Here is an 18030-nt window from a genome sequence, read left to right as displayed (position 1 = left end):
ACACGCAACCATCAGTTCTTTTCACAAGCCATTGTGCTCAAATGTAAATCTGCATATTGCAAAAAGACTTTCAGTGGATACGGTAATACTCTTATTGATAAAACATGATGACACAAATTTGGTAATTGATCTTCAAAATTATATAAATTATCCTTTTGCACAAAGTAGAATCAATAAATAAGGAAAAGCGTTCATTACCTTGAACATTCTTGCTCTTCTCCGTAAGCGAAGGCACCAACAGAATTTCTGTGGAGAGCTCTTCAATTTTTTCTTCCATTAATAAAAAGATTTTGATAAGTTGAGAAAGACATTTGAGTTGATACAATGTTAAGCAGAAGTTCCTTCCTTTTTTGTGGCGTTGTTGGGAGGCTGTTCAAGTGAAATCACAAACCACCTTTTACTATAGCTTAAAAAATGATATTGCAAAACTGATTATGCAAGAAAGTGTAATATATCAATTTCATTTTTGTCATAGCATAATGTATCTTTTTCTCATTATAAAATACTGTTACATTACTTCTTCCTTAGTCTTTGGCATTCCTTAACTATCTGGGAAGTTACAACTCAATTCCAGGTTTTGTTATTCATTATCTAGGATTTCTTCCAAGCAACAGATCTACTCAGAAACCTTCTCACCTGTGTTTTACAGGAAAACCACTGTGTTGCAAAAACTGATTGAACAAAAGGAAAAAAACACGTCATTACTGTATTTTAATGGTTTGGGACATCACATCACTACACTGTCACTCTGCAAGTCACCTTGTCTGTTTAACAATCTGCTAGCACAATACAGTTGATGAATATGACATTTGAGTGAAAAGAAACATCAATCTAACACTCCACAACTTTAAATATGTGGGGTTTGAAAACAAGTGAGACTGTCAGTGAACAAATATCAGCAAGTATTATACCTATAAGCATTTGGTATTTAAAAGAAGAAACCGAACATTTTATTTTGAAAGGTTAACGCTTGTAATCATAACATATAATCATGTCACATCAACCAGGGAACTCAGATTTGAGCACAGTCAGACTATAAAAGACTGCGAGCTGTTTCCAATTCAGTATTATCAAACCACATGGTTTTAAGTATTTTAATTTTATAACTTCTTTAAATGTAACAAATTTGCACTTCTATGCAAATTGTGGTGAGTTGATACCATGTTCCTATGCAGTTCTGTTGCAGATGTAACATCAGCAGAACAGTTTATGTAGAAAGTGTCAGAGTGCGAGCCAGAGTAGTTTGAAAGGGAAGCTCTGAAAGACGAAAACAAATAGAAATTGATTGAAATGTACTTTTATGTGTCAAATCTCTCTTACCTTTGCAATTTTGAAGTACTGAGTACCTCCCTTTTTCCTCAAAGTTCCTAAATATTTTTTTTAGGTATTCACAAATCACTTTTAAATAGACATAGATCTAAGTAGCAGAGTTGAGCTCTGAATACAAATTCCCTAATTTGCTATTCCAGTTTTGCAGCATTAGAGATTGAACTGTGAGTTCTGCATCCACATCTGAATTTCCTCAAAGTTCCAAACAGATGTATTCATGCTAGTCCCTTGCATTTCTAAGAATGGCAAAAGAAAGCTTTATGCATAATTGCCTGTTAAGTGCCTTTCCTCTCTGAATAACAAGTAAATAATATCTGTACCACTGGATTTCCAATTTGAAGTCTTAAACTTCAAAAAAAATCCATTCTGTTATTCAGAGAATTTTTCTCCTTTATCTGAAAACTAGATAATATAAACTGAGTTTAGCTGATGTGAAATGACTGCCCGAGTCTGCAGACAGCCAGAAATAACAGATCCAAGATGTAAGAACCACAAATCACACCATAAAAATCAATGGAACGTTAGTTCTGTCTCCTATAATTTGAAAACCCTGTGATGCTCCTGCCCCCTCTCTTGAGGAACAAAGAAACCTTCCAATTATTTGATTGCCCCAAGTGGTATTGTCCTCATTAGACCAAAAGGAAGTGCACCTAGAAACCAAGGTATACCACAGTAATATTAATTTTAGAATATATTACCAAACTCAGAAGTCAAAACTTTAATTTTTACTTTCACTGACCATTCAAAGCATATTTCAGCTGGAAGCTGGAAGCTGATCCCTCTTTTTCATGCCATTAGGAAGTTGAGAGAACACTTTAATATATGACAAAGCATATTATTGCAAATGAACACTTACATAATCAGAGCAAAAGCTTACTATTTAATACTACATATGTTCTACAGACGTCTAGAAAAGCCCTGCAGATTTTAAGTTGTGAAATATAGACAAACTTCTAGATGCTTGAAGGTAGTGAAGAATATTGAGTTAACTTCATGGCTGACATAAAACTTTGATACAAAATGAAGAACAGAGGAGAGCACAGAGGAAATTCTGACTTTCATAAAAAGGCACAAATATATGTGCCATCATCTGATAAGCAGCTAACCCTCACAGACAAGAATGAAGGAGGTGAGAACAGTGGTTTAAGTGCACTCATGAAGGCCTGAATGATGAGGTTGAAACCCCTTCAATCAGTCAGATTTGAAACGTATCAGAAATCTATGGGCAGTGAGAACACAGTGATCCACATCAGCATAAAGTGGTGTGCAAACCTCTGTGACCAGAAGATGGTCAAGATAAAGGCATCAGAAAACAAAAAGGAAAGATGGGGCCACCATGTAATAAATATTATTCTCCTAGAATTGCTGACACCAGGGAAAGAAGGCTAAACAATCACCTTGCACTACAGCTGTAAGGCAGAGAATGCTGAAGATGGGATGCATCACACAACCCAGACCTTAAGACTTCTCTGGAAGGAGAAAACCAACCAACCAAAACCAAAATACCTATATGGTACTTGTAGAGAGCTCCACATACTGTGGGCAAACCGTTCTTAAATTTTCTTTTGCCCTCTGTTAGGCTTTGTTGTGATAAAGAAAATGTAACGTGACTTACATTTGACATGGAAGTATACCAAAGGTCAGGATGTGACAAAGATGCATGCACCATTTACACAAGCTTTTTGTTACAACACCATGAATAGGTAAAGTCACAAATCATGCTGATGTATCATGAACCTGGCTATCAACCAAAACTGATGGTAACAATGCAATAGGTATTTGAAAGGACAACCGCTGGTCCAGTAATGCCTCTCAAATGCTGACCCGCACAGCTCACATACGGTTATGTGCTATTCTCCACAGCCAACAGTTTTGGGGCTCTTGATTCAGGGCAGTAATCTTTGAACTACACACCTGAGCTGTCCAGAACTACTGCTGCAAGGCACTGCTCCACCTCATTGTACCTACGCAGAAACCGTGGGTCTTACTAAAGGGAGCACTCTCTACAGCTGCAGAAGCTTAAGTACACCAGAAACACAGACACAGACTAATTGTTATGTAAGACTGGTGCTATTTCTTGCGGGCTTGGATAACAAAAACATGTTATTGGACAGTCCAACTTTTGGAAGCAGTTAGCTTGAACCTCAACTCCACTTAGTTCCTCCACAGTAGTTCTGAAGAACTGGATGGGGGAAACCACCAGAAGTTATCTTCCTTTCACATATGGTCGTTTCCATGCCCATAGTTTTATTATCTCTCAGAAATGACAATTCATTTACTTAGTGCCTGATGACCAAGTAGTGTGCACACACCTGAGTACCCAAAGCTTGACTGAAAGATCTGATATACATCCCAGACTGTTAGGTTTCAAAATACTGATGGCAGCATTCAACTTTGAAGAGTACTGACCAGGCTGCTTGAATGAGCACATCATGGGACATTTTTTAGCAGAGGGGAATGAAAAGGCATTTCTCCTCAGACACTGATGTGACTGGACAACCACAGGACAGAAACATTGGAAAAGAACCGTGTAACAGCAAACAGTTAAGCAGCCAATGCGATGACATACAGAAAATGTGGAAACAGGTTTGTAAATCTTGTAGAAGATTGTCATGAAGAGTACAGACCTCCATACAGATGTGAAACAGACATGAGGATTCACTGCAACACACGTTCAACCAAATCGCAGTGTCATGAACCTGTCTGAAGGAAAATCACCCCTCCTCACTGAGCAGTGTATAATTACTCTGAATGGAGTGGAATTACTGAATGGATCATGATTTACGACGTCAGGTCAGAGAACTAACATAACTCATTTACCCAGGTGACATCATATGGCAAGAGAGACACTCCTCTGCGATGAAAATGGTCTAAAGCTGTTGATGTCACCCTACCCAATCCACAGAGGACCACACACAGGGTGTCTGGAAGCACATGAAGCTGATCTCAGCCAACCACAAATCAGTCAGCCATGGCATTCCAGTCTAATCGCAGAACAGAAGGAAGCACACAGCAAGTTACACGATGCAAACCAACTTCCTTCCTGAACCGCCTGCAGTCTGCTACTATCATTCCTCTGAACTTGCATTTTTCTGCAAGCTTGAGTTTAATTCCTGTAGTCCTTGTAAAATGAGATAGCTGCAGCAGAATCTTTAGCTACAGGGATACATCAACCAGACCTCTGTAGTGTCTCCTAACAAAAGGACATGTCGACTTCCTGTTAAACAACCACGTAGTGAGAATAATTTCTGAAATGGGACAGAAAGGCTGATACAGTGGCTACAGAGAGGCAAAGTGGATTATACAGCCATTGTCAATGTGCTAATCAGCTGATTTTGCAAATATTGCTCTAAACAGAGGTGAGGTCTGGACCTAAACAAACACAGAGGAGTAAGAAAAGGTTCTGAGCTCCAGAACATAGCTTCAGGCTTCCTTCTGTGCAGAACAAGAATCGCAAAAATGCCGCTGTACAAAGTCACTGAGTATACAGATGACTCCTGAACTGCTCTGGAGGCTGATCTGCCAGCAGACAAATCTTAAGCCAGTATGATGAGCTACCTTTAGGCACAACAAAAAAGATCCCAGCCAAGCACAGTGTCAGGGACCACCAAAGGCTGGCTGCTCCCTGAGGGACAGAGAGTAGAGCATGATGATAAGGCCATCAGGACACGTTCCTTGCCAGCCAGGGCCCCGTTCCACAGTCCCTAAGCAAGGCACGCATGGCAGACCCAGAGATGATAGTCAGGTTTCAGCCAAGAATCCAGCTCATCAGCCAAGTTCATGTTGATGATGTAAATCTGAGGCCGAGCCAGGAAGTTAATTAGAGTAGGGATCAGGTCTGGTGAGGGTAACCAAGAGTCAGACACTGTTCAGTGATCATTAGGTAGGACCATGGTGATAAGGATGGTTCAAACTTAAGCCAGGAAGTCTGACTCAATGGGATCCACGGCCAGTCACGGACATGCTCAGGTGGAGATGGGCATCAGGACACTTGTGATGCAGCTCAGGCAGGAACTGAGGACCCAGGCCTCAGCTGTGGTGGAGGTCCCAGAGGAGGCCCATTAGTGCACTCAGGGCTTTGCTGCACAGTCCTTAAGGAGCTTCAGTTTTCAGACTAAAACCACAGAAGAACAGGTAATTCTGGAAAACTGTCTTTCTGCTTCACCAAGGACAGCATAATTATTTTGCTAAGAGGAAAGAAGAGAAAGTACTTTAGGCTTGTGCTATCTAGACTGTGGTTCTTTCTGGGAGTTAGGAGGAGATGAGGTGGAAAAGACAAAAAAATTGACTTGAATTAATTTGAACCTGCAATGCATTTATTTGTAGCAAGTAAATAAATCTTGATGGTTCACTACACAAAACTGGAAGGAATCAAAGGAATAAGCTTAAAACTTTCATCCTCTTAACATCCCTACCCTTAGAAAATCTGTACTCTTGACTTGCTATCACATAAAGGCAAAGGGGGGCTTAAAGAATACTTCATTTCCTCTGGCATGCTGATTTAACACCTCAACCATCAAATGTCAGGCAGCAGGAGTCTGCCATCCCAGACAAGGTGACTCTTAGAGAGATTTGCTTATAGAAGAAGCCCCAAGTAAAACTAATATTGAATGTCTATCAAACTGGGCAAGGTTTGCCAGTCTATGCTGGCACCAAGGCCGCTGATGCAGTCATACAGCATCAGAGAAACTGGGAGCACTGATCTGCAAGTTTGGCCTTTCACTTCAGCAGAATGGATGGAAGCTGAAGAAATTTTCCTAAGACCTGAAGGACACGACACACTTATCGAAGAATGAAGCAGTCCATCTTACCAGAGACCATTTGGCTGGTTGCATCTGGAGAGAAGAATACTATTAGTCTTCAGGAGGTAGGAATGAAGACTCTGACCTAGCTGATCAACCATCCTGCTAAACTAGGGGTTGGAGACGGACCCTACCAGAACTGAAGTTCCGGTTCAGATCTCATCCAAGCCTCACGACACCAAAAAGCAGCAAACGTACAGTCCTTTCCAAAGCAGCAGGAAAGGCTCAAATGCTGGCAAGTCTAAGGATGAAATATGGCCATTGCAAATACTACTTATATACGAAGAGGCCCTGAGAGAAGGCATCAATGCCAAAAACACAGGTAATAAAAGTAGTTCATTAGGGAGAGGGGAAGGCCCGGTAGTAAAAAATGTAAAACTACCCAAAACAAGTGGAACGCTCCAAGTCCCACATCCTCCGAATTAAGATAGTGTTGTGATAAACATACATCAATAATAAAGCACACATCAAGATTTATCTACTTTTTTTTATACAGCCTTTCAAAACAATCTAAGCTTCTGTTCCATCCTTGCCTATTATGCTACCTAAATACTAATTTAGTTCTCAAAATTCTCACAAAAGTGCGTTAACATCTTAACATAAAATCCATGGGTCTTACACTCTTCAACATACAGTTAATCCAGGTTCTTATGTAAATTTAGGCCAAAACAGTTCTACCATCCATACGGAAAAACTCTTCAGTTGCATTTTCGAATGTTCTAAACCCAAACGAGTTTACTCAGCTGTTGCGTAATTTAGAACAGAAGATCCACTGTAACCCAGGTTATGCTCTTCCCCTATGCTAACTTGTTGAGTCACTCAAAACCTGAAATTCTTGCAATGGTCATCCCACAATTTCTTGCTTTTCTCCCTCCTTCCTCAGACTGGAAAATCCTCCTGCAATTGGAGGAGCTATACAGAAAAGATTATGAAAGAACCTAGATAGAAAGAGGATAGGGAACATTCAGAAACAAACCTCTGCTGAAACAGTCAAGAATCAGTAACATATATAGGTTTTTGCTGTTTCATTGTATAAATGGTGACATTTAGCTAACAGTAAATATTTAGATTCAGATACTGATAATTCGAGATGAGCACATAGTGCAAACACACCCTACAAACGCAAGCACTCTCATCATAATTTAGTGATACACTTGCGAAAAGTATTGACTAGAAAACAGCAAAAATGGAATTTGTTTTGTGCAGATGAAGTTACACACACAAATTCAGATGACCATTTAGACTTTTCATAGCATTCTAAGGCTTCAGAACTTCCAAACTGCAGAGAAGCATGCTGCCTTAAATTATTTTTATACTCGTATCTTAGGCTTGAAATGCTAGACTGAAAACAATTTTAACCTAACTAGCTGGCAAACCACTCCTTCCACCAACAAACAATAAAAATGCATGACAACACTTTTCTTGGAACACAACACTACAAAGAAGTAAATGGTAATTTTACTGAAATTTTTAATATAATATTCTGAGAATAGAGAGTAATAAAAAACGGTTTTCATTTAGACTGATTATAAGAAATGTTAGTGCAAAATATATCTAATTTGAAAAATTACAAGCACCTCAAATAGGGGTGGCTAGGAAATTAAAGTCTCTATGTGTCACAAACATAAGAGCATAGTACTGTAAGGGTAGCTGCACTGGGTTCAGCTACAGAGTCTTTTACCTCAGTATCCTGGGCTTGGACAGTGACCAAAAGAGGAAGACTAAATAAAAATATAACGAGAAAACCATGTGCAATTTTTTTCTTCAGAGCTTACCCAGCTCTTGACAGCTTGAAGCTGGGCAGCTCCCACAGACAGATGTGGCATACATTAATAATCTGTAGTGGGTTTTTATTTCATCAATTTCTCCAGTTACACTTTCACCCCACCTAAACTTTTATCATCGATAACATTTTGTGGAAAGAAGTTCCTCTACCTACACCCTGGGTTAACAAATATATAATTTTATTTGCTTGAATATTTCACCTTCTAGCTTCACCTGATGGCAATTAGTTTTAAGAATCAGTCAACTACTAATACCTGTTTATTTTTATAATGCCTCCCTTCATTTTATAGACATCCATCATATCCTACCATCTTAATATTGTTTTCAAACTGCAGAATTGTAACTTGTTTATTTCTCCTTATATGGAAGCTGTTCTACATTTTTTATCACCTTCTTGCCCTTCTTGAAGTCTGTTCTGCTTTCTTCTACATCAACAACTAAAAAATATATGTATATAGATATAGTCCAGTGAAACATATAGTATCAATACTGTAAAAAGAGGCACACAGGGATTACTAGTGAGATCAGGGACAACTTTGCAATACTAACAGTTAAACTAATAACTCATCTTCTAGTAAGATAAATCAAACACATTGTAGAGCTAATTCTACTCAATATCAACTCTAACAAAAAATCAGTGTGTCATCCAAACGTCAAGGTTAAATTCAGTGTGGCTGCAATGTCTTGAACACTGAATCTCAGTCTTCTCTTACATATTTGTATATAAAGATCTTTTCTGCAAAAAATTCTGCACTTGGGAACTTTTAGGAATAAAAAAAGATGGTATTAAGAATTTCACTTCACCAGTGATAAAGCTGAAAAGTGCCCATATGAATTCTAAGCCAGCTAATAAGTTAATGAGAACATTTTTCAAACAACATAGAGTGAAAGACACACATTCAATAAACCATTTGATCATTACACCCGAGGTTCTCCTAAATACCTAAACTCAGTAGCAAGATATCTGCCTTTATCTTACCACTTGAAAAGATTTGCCCTCATCTCTAAAAATGGAGCAGCATGAGAAATAAGGCTGTGCTAGATCTAAATGACCTGTGTACACCTGCTAACTTGTGATTTTATGGCAAGTTTCAAAAGTGGTACTTTCCTCAAAGCTGTAGCTCTTGAAACTATTAAATAAAGTGTTTCCAATTTCCTTGGTTATAGCCTGGAAGCATTTAAAATCTTAGAAGGCATAAGAAAACATGCATATGAATGAATCCCATAACTTTAACGTAACTTTTGTGGTTTTTTCTTTTCTTTTTTTTTTTTTTTAATCAGCGTGGCATCTTATCTGTTTTAAACAATGTTGGCATTCACGCTTCAAAAAACTGAATGGCTAATTCTGATCATTTCAACTCATCCAGTGATGTGACACAGTAAAGTGTGGTGCAGAAATCCCTGCATCATAGGTGAGCTGGCTGTGGATGTTCAAGAATAGCTACACTATGACAGCGTTGCTCTCAGATTAATTAGCCGTACGACTCAGCGTACAGAGCCACATGGCTAAACGGCTTCTGAGACTCACGGAGGAATCCTTGGAAAGCAACCTGATGACTGTCTTCTTCAGTGATTACAGTGGGGATTTCTCCCTCAGCAGGAACCAAGGGTTTAAAACCCTTTTAATCAATTTTACTATAAAATACCTTCCCAATACATTAAATATCATTCCCCTGCCCCCATTTATAAGGCTTAATTTCATATAAGATAGATCTACAATATTGTTCTACAAGGGACACAGGAAAGCGATGTCAGGGACTTCAACCAATAAAGCTGTGAGGAAGAAAATCAAAAAAGTGTAATACCAAACTTAAAACCTAACTACAACCTGTGTACAAATAATAAAGCCTCTTCATAAATGAAACCAACATTTTGTTAAAATCTGAAAAGAAATAGACTAATAAAGCAACAGAAACTCAGCTGCTGATAGTCACTGTGTTTAGGGATATTTCGAGGGGTAAATTTTCAAAGCAGTGCACAGGGAGTTACATACATAAATTCCATTAACAATAATGTGTTCCTCAGCTCTCAGCGATATTAACTTTTAAGTGATGCTATAACTATTATAACAATCTTGCATTTATGACAGCATTCATCTGCACACTATCTCCTAAACAGAGCTTGTATATAAACTGTATTATTCTTTCACTTGCATTTAGTAATGATATATTCAATTTTTACGGACATCTGCTCACGGTTTTCTCAAACTGCATGTTGGTGTATGTTTTTTAATGTAACTGCTAGGTTTAAATAATTAGTATTGCTGGATATAATCACTAATTTCCTCATACTGTAAGAGGCAACTTAATATTTCTGCATAGCAGATGTAATACACAATATTACAGAACTAAATTATTGCAAACAGTGCCAGCAGTTTTCTATACACAGTACTTAAGATAATTATAAAAAATCATCTTCATTACTGCATGCTAGCATTTTTTTAACAGTTTAATTTGGATAGGTTACAAGATACATTCAAATCACACAGATACAATTACTGCAAACCCAAGAAGCTATAAAATGTTCCTAACCAAATCCCTTTGACCCTGTTAATGTCTGTTCCTTGTTAATCTAAGGCAAACATTGTTTGTAGCGTGCATTTGTTATGGAATATGAAAAAAAGAAAGGAAATCCCTTAACAGTTGTTATTGATTCCAGCATTTACTGACTGAAAGTTAAGTGCCGTTTACAAAACAGAACAGATGCAGATGCTGACAAAAAGGTAAACAATTGTTGTGTGGCTTACTGCCAGATTCTAAGCCAATATATTAAACTCCAAGTGAAGCACATTCCCCCTATAGATTGCACTTATTGCCACTTCATTTCCTATGTGCTCTGTCTCTCTATTGCTGTGCCTGGCACTAAGCTATTTTCAGTTCTTTGGTGACCCCTGAGGCCTAGTGCTACCTCACGTAGCCATTAGTGAAGGGAATTGCATGTGTCTGACATGGCCTGAAACCAATTATTTGATATTTTCTTCAGAATGATGCCCAACTCTGTTGGGAATGAGCAATCATGAAATAATTTACCTCCTGATTTAATTTTTTCCTGCACAAATTAGTTGTAGCCTGAGCTAGCTATACACAGCTGCCTGTGACATATCTCTGTCTTATCAAGATTTTACTTGAAATGATGAAAAAGGGAAGGGGGGAGGAGAGTTGAATAGAATAGGTTGGGGAATCCTGCTTTAAAAAGGCATTGACAAGTTTATCAGATATACTGATCACACGTGCTCTCCGCTGATTGAAAGTGACAGACCCATAAAGAACTATCAATGCAGCAAAGGAAACCACATGGATGCAAACTGTTACCCGAGTGTTTAGGGTTTTTTAAACACCTGTCTTGCTTTGCAGCTCCCTGTTAGTTCCAGTGAAACCCAGGAATGCCAGGAGAATCTGATAAAGCAGCTTACGCAAACAGACTACACGTTGGCTTATTTTTGTCCCTTTTTAAAAAAAAATGGTCACGGATCTAAAGATAGCAAACATTTTCTTATTAGACATCACCATTAACTTGTGACTTTTGTAAGTGCTTATACTATACATCCATACTGTGCACGTGTCAAAAAAATGCAGTGAAGTAAGGGATCTCAACTTATGTATAAACATGGTAAGCATGTATAAATTTGCATATATTTAATCAAGAGAGCATGTCTGTCATAGAAAGAGATATGTCACTGCCAGCTATTAAACAACCTCAGTGAAGCCTACACTAATCTTTTGAAACAGTTTCACTATACATGAAATTTTAATCAAATCTGCTCCATAATGTCTTCACAATTAAATGAGATCAGTTTTCACCTCATCATGAAGGTTGATTCCATATCAGGTTGCTGGATGTTCGCTACCAAATGCTTAAGTTCCTTGTTGACACTGAGTGTCTATGTCTGTCAAAATTAAATCTTTACTTGAAATCATATTCACCGACCAACTGATGAAAGGATAGACCAGTGCTGGAAACACAGGCTGGAGAGCAAGAACATCTGATCAGGCTCTGACACCAAATTTATGTAGTAATCCTGAGGAGATCATCTCACCAATCTGACTCCTTGACAGCATACAGCTACTTTACAACTCTGTTAAAAAAATTACAGAGACTTCCCCAAGCGCTCTGAGGATGAGGTGCCCTGTAATCATCTTTAATAAAACTACTTTATACCAGATACCTATCTCAGCTTGCTCTGAAACCAGAGACTCAACCTGCTCCTTAATTTAAAAAAAAAAAAAATGTATTCTCTAATAAATTACAAAGACATTCTGATTATACACTGCAATTGCTGGTAGACAATGACGTTTTAAAGAATTAAAATGTAAACAAATTAATTAGTCTCTGAATTAAAACTAATTAATGATGAGTCCATTTAAGGAACTTAGCAGCTGGTATCCAATAATTTTCTGATAATTATCATAACAATGAAATAGCAGACATTCTTGAAACTTCCCTTTAATTAAAATGGTCGTAAAACTTGTAGATAGAATATATCTGCAGTTGTTTATAGCATTTATGGGATTTTTTTTTTAGGTGCTATTCTATAATTGACAATTTCTCTGAAGTAGTGACTATAAGCAAACAGTCCTCTTTAGAAAACAGCAAGAATTATCCTGTGACAAAATGCTACTCTTTGTAGTATTTCTCAGTAGAACTGAAACCATATTCCGGCCTTACCAATGACAGACACTGGTTCCACACACGTTTTTTGAATTTTCTGGCCTACACTGTGGGCTGAGGGAGTCATCGCATTCCCTGAAGTCTTCACACACATGCACAGAAAACACCAGAGTGTTTGAAGAAAGCATAAAAACTGAGGAAGCCTGTAGCAAACTGGAGATAGCACCTATTCTGAAACAGAGGAGTCCTTGAAAAACTCTAAGAAGTTGATCTTCTTCAGTCTTTTCTAAAAAAGAAATTAAGTACTGCCAGGTCTGTCAAACTTTCTCATGAATTCTAACTTTGATAGGACTTACATATATTTCCCTGGAGACCATTTTAAAACACTTGGCTGATAAAATAAAATTGTAATTTATATTTGAAAACATGGTAATTAACATATTTATTTTAATCTGATTTCAATTTCTTTAATGTCTGCAAATACAAAAATGTCTGCTAGCTTCATTTCTACCCTCTGCATTTACATTCACAGTGGAATGGTTGGGTGTCTCACAGATTGGTTCATTACACCAGACCCACTCTATTAAAATTAGATTGTTAGGAACTTTCAACCAATCAGGAATTTCTATCAAGTGTTCATCATTCCTTTGTGCAGTCTACGCATGATATTATGTATTTCCCTAAATAATAGATTAAAGTGCCTCTGTCACTTTTGCTTCTCTTACTCCTTGGAATTTCCAAGATATAACAGTGACAGCTTTTGTTCTAATAAGAGAAAACACTCAAAAAATTACTTACAAAGCTGGAGTCAATACTCATAGTTCTGCTTCGTATCTCTTTATATTTCAAAACCCTAGTTAGGCAAAGTCACCACAAAGTTCTCATGATTACTTTTACAAGGAATATAAAAACCAGAAGCCTAGGCATACAGAAAAAAAAAGGCAGACACTATCATTTCAGAACTTCTAGAGAAATAAGTTTGGAAATTCATAACGTTTTAACAAATATTTTGTAGAAAGGCTAGAATACAAATGAAGGATTAATCATACATCAGCATAGATGTCCACATATAGGTTCCTACTCACTGAGATGAGACTACGCTCTTAAAACACCACTGTATAGATGAGCTGATAGTACTCTGTTACAGAACACGTAATTGCTGTGTTACAGCAATGTAACTGTATGTGCTGGACTTTCCTAGCACATGAACAGCAAATCAGTGCACTGTCCCTTGTACCTAAATACAAAGATTTGGATCTTAGCCAGAGGCTGATCATTACATGAAGCTACTGAGGAAAACGAAGCTCTTCTTGAAAGTCTGAGAAAAGTAACTGATCTAATTCCAGACAGTCCACAACGTTCAGGGGTACTAAAAATCTCCAGAGCACTAGCTGCTAAATTTCTAACTAAGTTGGACTGGGTTATAACCACCATCATTCTCTCTAGGTCAGACAGACAGGAGTATCTTCACCACCTTGCTATATCTGGCAAATGTAGTGAAAGGTGTTACAAAATGACTGAAAGCTTTATTTTTTCAAAAACAGTAGATACAGCAGCCCCTTCATTGAAGATGGAGGGCTTCTGAAAATCTCTAAGCCTACAGCACAGTGAATGGGAGACTCATGTCTAATTTAGCATGTAACATCCATCTTGCGGATGTGACACACCCCCAATTTAAACACATGTAATTTTTTGCAAAACAAAATATTGTGACTAAAATAATTCTGCCTTTTTAAAGTTAAATTTGCTCTCTGAATACACATTTTGTGACAGAAGTTCTCTGTCTTGACAAAAATCACAGTCAGGACCATCTAATTAACTTGTGATTATATGATGGTAGATGCATATATTCAAAAGACTCCTGTAAGAACTTTCTTTTCAATCAAAACTGTAGAAACCTCTTTAAAAGACATTTTTGAAGTCTTCTCTTATCTGCCATAGTTCTACACACTTTTCTTCACACAGGCCTATACTCTGAAGTCAAAGAGACCCTAGCTTAGTAATTCTCTCTCAGATTTTGTCACTTTTTATTATTAAACAGAATACTACAGTACATAAATCTCAAATTGACCTCTGACCACTCACAAAGTATCAGACTGGAGAGTAAATCACTTTCATCTTTTAAACTTGAGAGGAGAATGCAATAATTAGAGGGCATAGCGAGTTAAACGCTCTCTTCATGCTGAGGAATAACATGCAGGTGTGCTCAGAGAGCAAAAGGAAGATAATTAGTTGGTGTTTGCTAATTGTGGACATTTTTAAAGTGAAAAAAAGGAACTATGCCCCTTTCAACCTCTACAGAATTCAGAAAACAGATTTGAGTTCCTGTTGGAAAAGATGAAGTGGAAGAACTTCATTAAGACACAGCAGTCTAAAAAAATATAACCCAAAAGAGCATCAAGAATTTAATGTTTAAAAATATATAAATGATTTGAAAAGCAAAGTTAGTGTTTACATATCTTATTAAATAAACAACATGATAATAAAATTCTGGAATAGGGATCTTTTCAATATGACAAAGAGTCAATAATGAGATTTCACTGCCCGTCTTCATATATGGTCTTAATAATTTCAAGCAACTGCTCTAAAAAGAAGGAAGGTGTTCGGGCATGCTACCAGCTTTGAAATTCTGTCAGTTCAATTGACATTTCAGTAACTTAGATACCGTTATCTTACCCCCTACTATAAGCTTAAAAAGTAACAAGCTTAATGCTTTTGTAATCTTTACGAAAATGTCATTCTCCCACTAGAAACACATTTGTGGTCCTAGGGTATTATGTTCATATGGCCTTTAAAAGAGTTCCTCTTTTTTATTAAAACTTCAACTCTGTATGTTCGAACAGATGGTTTTATTTTCTCCTCAGTACTACTCATATTTCCATTTAATATAATTGTGCAGTAGAAATCAAATACAATACTTGCAAGGATAAGAAATAAATAATATGTGACAAAGAGGCTATGAAACACATTATTTCCTATATTAAACGCAAAGACATTTATTTTGTTTCCCCTGAGTAATAGGATCTTGTTTTGGCTGTCAAAATTTTATAGGCTTCCAAAGGAACAAAGACAACTGCAGAAATCTGCATCATATCTGTATGTCCACTGGTTTTCAGTTTTAACCTCCTATTATAAATTCCCACCAAGACTGTTTGCTCTGCTATTTTAAATAGGTGACAATTAAACCTATAGAAAATCTCCATATTGATTGGCTCATAATACAAAATTAGGAATCTCTGGTATTTATAAAGTAAAAAAATCTAATGACATCTGCATTTTTACTCAACCCATATGTAGCACCCACGTCATTTTCGCTGATGTCCTCATGATTTCTGTGCAGGTTATATATGCATACGAGAGAACTGCTATAGTTTTACCCGATACATGTTACTTCCTCATCTTTCACGGACGGAAACTGTAGGATTTTTGGTTCCACCCGTGTCAGATATGAAGAAGATTGTGCTGTGCATAACCATGTGCAGAGCAGCTCAAAGCAGCCATTTGCTGCAAAGCCCATTTGCATACAGGTACCACTCTTTCCAACAACTGCTCTATTCCTTGTCTTTCACAGGCCCCTAAAGCCCTGTTCTTATAAACGCTGTTACCAGGCGCTCTGCAGAGAGACAGAGCGAGCAGAAATAGAAGAGAGAAGGAGATGCCAAGCAGGAAGAAATATAATGGAAGCACATCAGCTAGTGCTGTCGTGCAGGAACAGAAACAAAACCAGCACGTCCATCAGAAGGGAAGAGCAGGTTATTCTGGGCCTGCCGGAGTAAGAAAAAAGAGAAGAAGGACGTGTAAGGAAGCAAGGAGGGTGAAGTTCAAGTTTCTGTTCTCATTCCTTTATTTGTGTCTTTATAATGTCTGAAAGTCATTACAACAGACATGTAGGTCTTGAAGTATTTCAAAGCTTACATTAATGAAAAAACAAACTTTCAATAAACATCCATAATTAAGTTTTAAAATTTTATATTTCTAAAACATTTGGCCCTTAGCAACACATTATCGATCTAACTGAAAACTTGCTTGTATTAATGCAAGGATCTGGGCAATATAATGAACTGCTGAGGCAGGAAGTGATACTGGATATTATAATCTGTAATCCATATGGGCTACTTTACACTAACGTGCCTTACCAGCACTTCAGAAAGACGTAACAGGACTTTCCAGGGCTTTCTAGTAGTAAGACAAGTGACTGAGACACTTTCTCCCTTCTTCCCAATACTTCTAAAAAGCCAGATTTCAACAATGGACTACAGATAAAAAAACATAATGGAAGAGCAATTGTAACTACAACATAAATATTGCAAATTATCTGCTACACATTGCAATCTGGACAGAAAGCTTAAAAAAAGGTGCAAAGACATAAATATTAATTACATGAAACCAAGCCTGGAATTCTTTAATTTCCAGGTATAAATGGGAGAATAAATTATACTAAAGTTATTGAGTCCTAATTATTCCCAGACATGAATAACTGTTTTTTTCATCACGCAGTCACTAAACCAGCAGGTATCAATGCTATTTTAAGCATATTTTTGATAGATAAGATGAAGATCATAGAAGATTGGTTGCAGGCAATAATCGTGGCTCAAGAGATCACAAACTGACTGAATTTAAATTAAATGGAAGGATAAAAGCAGTCCGAAACTAAGGTTCTTTATTTCAAAGGGAGGAAATTATAAACTAGGGGAAATAAAGCCATGTGCACATGAATGTAGAGGAGAAATCAAATTTAAGTCAAATGTGCAAAAACCAAAACTTGTATTTCAAGTTAGCTGGACAGCAAATTGGTGGGAATACGACCTCAAAATAGATTTTCCTTACCAAGTACTTTCATTTAATGTTCAAAAGTTACCTTCATTTCAACAAGTTACTCCAAAGCTTGTTTCTCTTCTTGCCCTCAACTCCGCTGCACAAATGCAGCTCCTCTAAATACTAAGTCCTTCTATTCAACTTTAGATATATGCCATATTCACATTAGGTGTTCCATGAACACAATATCTTCCTTAGGAACCCATGAATATTTAAAGATAATAAATTAAAAGTATCATAATTTAAATCTCAGTTTGCATTTGAATATATCTTTAGAATAGAATGGAAGTTGGTCATATTCTGAAGAAAGAAAAGAGAAACGAAGCCTTCTGGACATGTAAGTAAGAGGATGGTATACTGGGGTAAAAGTGTGAAATATTAATATTAAAATACATCAGTGAAGGTGATTTAATTACTTTGTAGCTAAAAATGTACTTGGTCAAATCTGCATCACTTCAGTTTACATTCACTCTGCAATAATATTTTCCTAAAAATAATTAACTACTGATTTTGATGAACACACTGTCTATTGCCTCAGATTTTAAAAAGAAATTTCATTTAAGATTTTTAAAGTTATTAATTATATAAATATACTAAAAATATATTTTATTGGCAAATGCCATTAGATTTGAGAACCTATTTAAGGGTCTCTGGCAAGTCTGTGACTAAATGAAAGTATTAAGCCAATGAA

General features: G+C 37.0%; 1 protein-coding gene across 4 annotated transcripts in view; it reads right to left on the bottom strand.

Annotated features, from left to right (window-relative positions):
* Positions 1-18030, bottom strand: part of KIAA0825 (KIAA0825 ortholog) — a 249099-nt gene that overhangs the window by 175284 nt on the left and 55785 nt on the right. For all 4 annotated transcript variants that reach the window (XM_074812971.1, XM_074812970.1, XM_074812969.1 and 1 more), the window contains one exon: positions 199-369. In XM_074812971.1, coding sequence (XP_074669072.1) covers positions 199-369 — 171 coding nt within the window. The remainder of the gene's footprint in view (positions 1-198; positions 370-18030) is intronic.

This window comes from Strix aluco, chromosome Z, assembly GCF_031877795.1.
Source record: "Strix aluco isolate bStrAlu1 chromosome Z, bStrAlu1.hap1, whole genome shotgun sequence".
In the NCBI taxonomy this organism is placed as follows: Eukaryota; Metazoa; Chordata; class Aves; order Strigiformes; family Strigidae; genus Strix; species Strix aluco.
The sequence above is the reverse complement of the archived record's forward strand: the minus strand, read 5'-3'. Positions and strand labels throughout refer to the sequence as shown.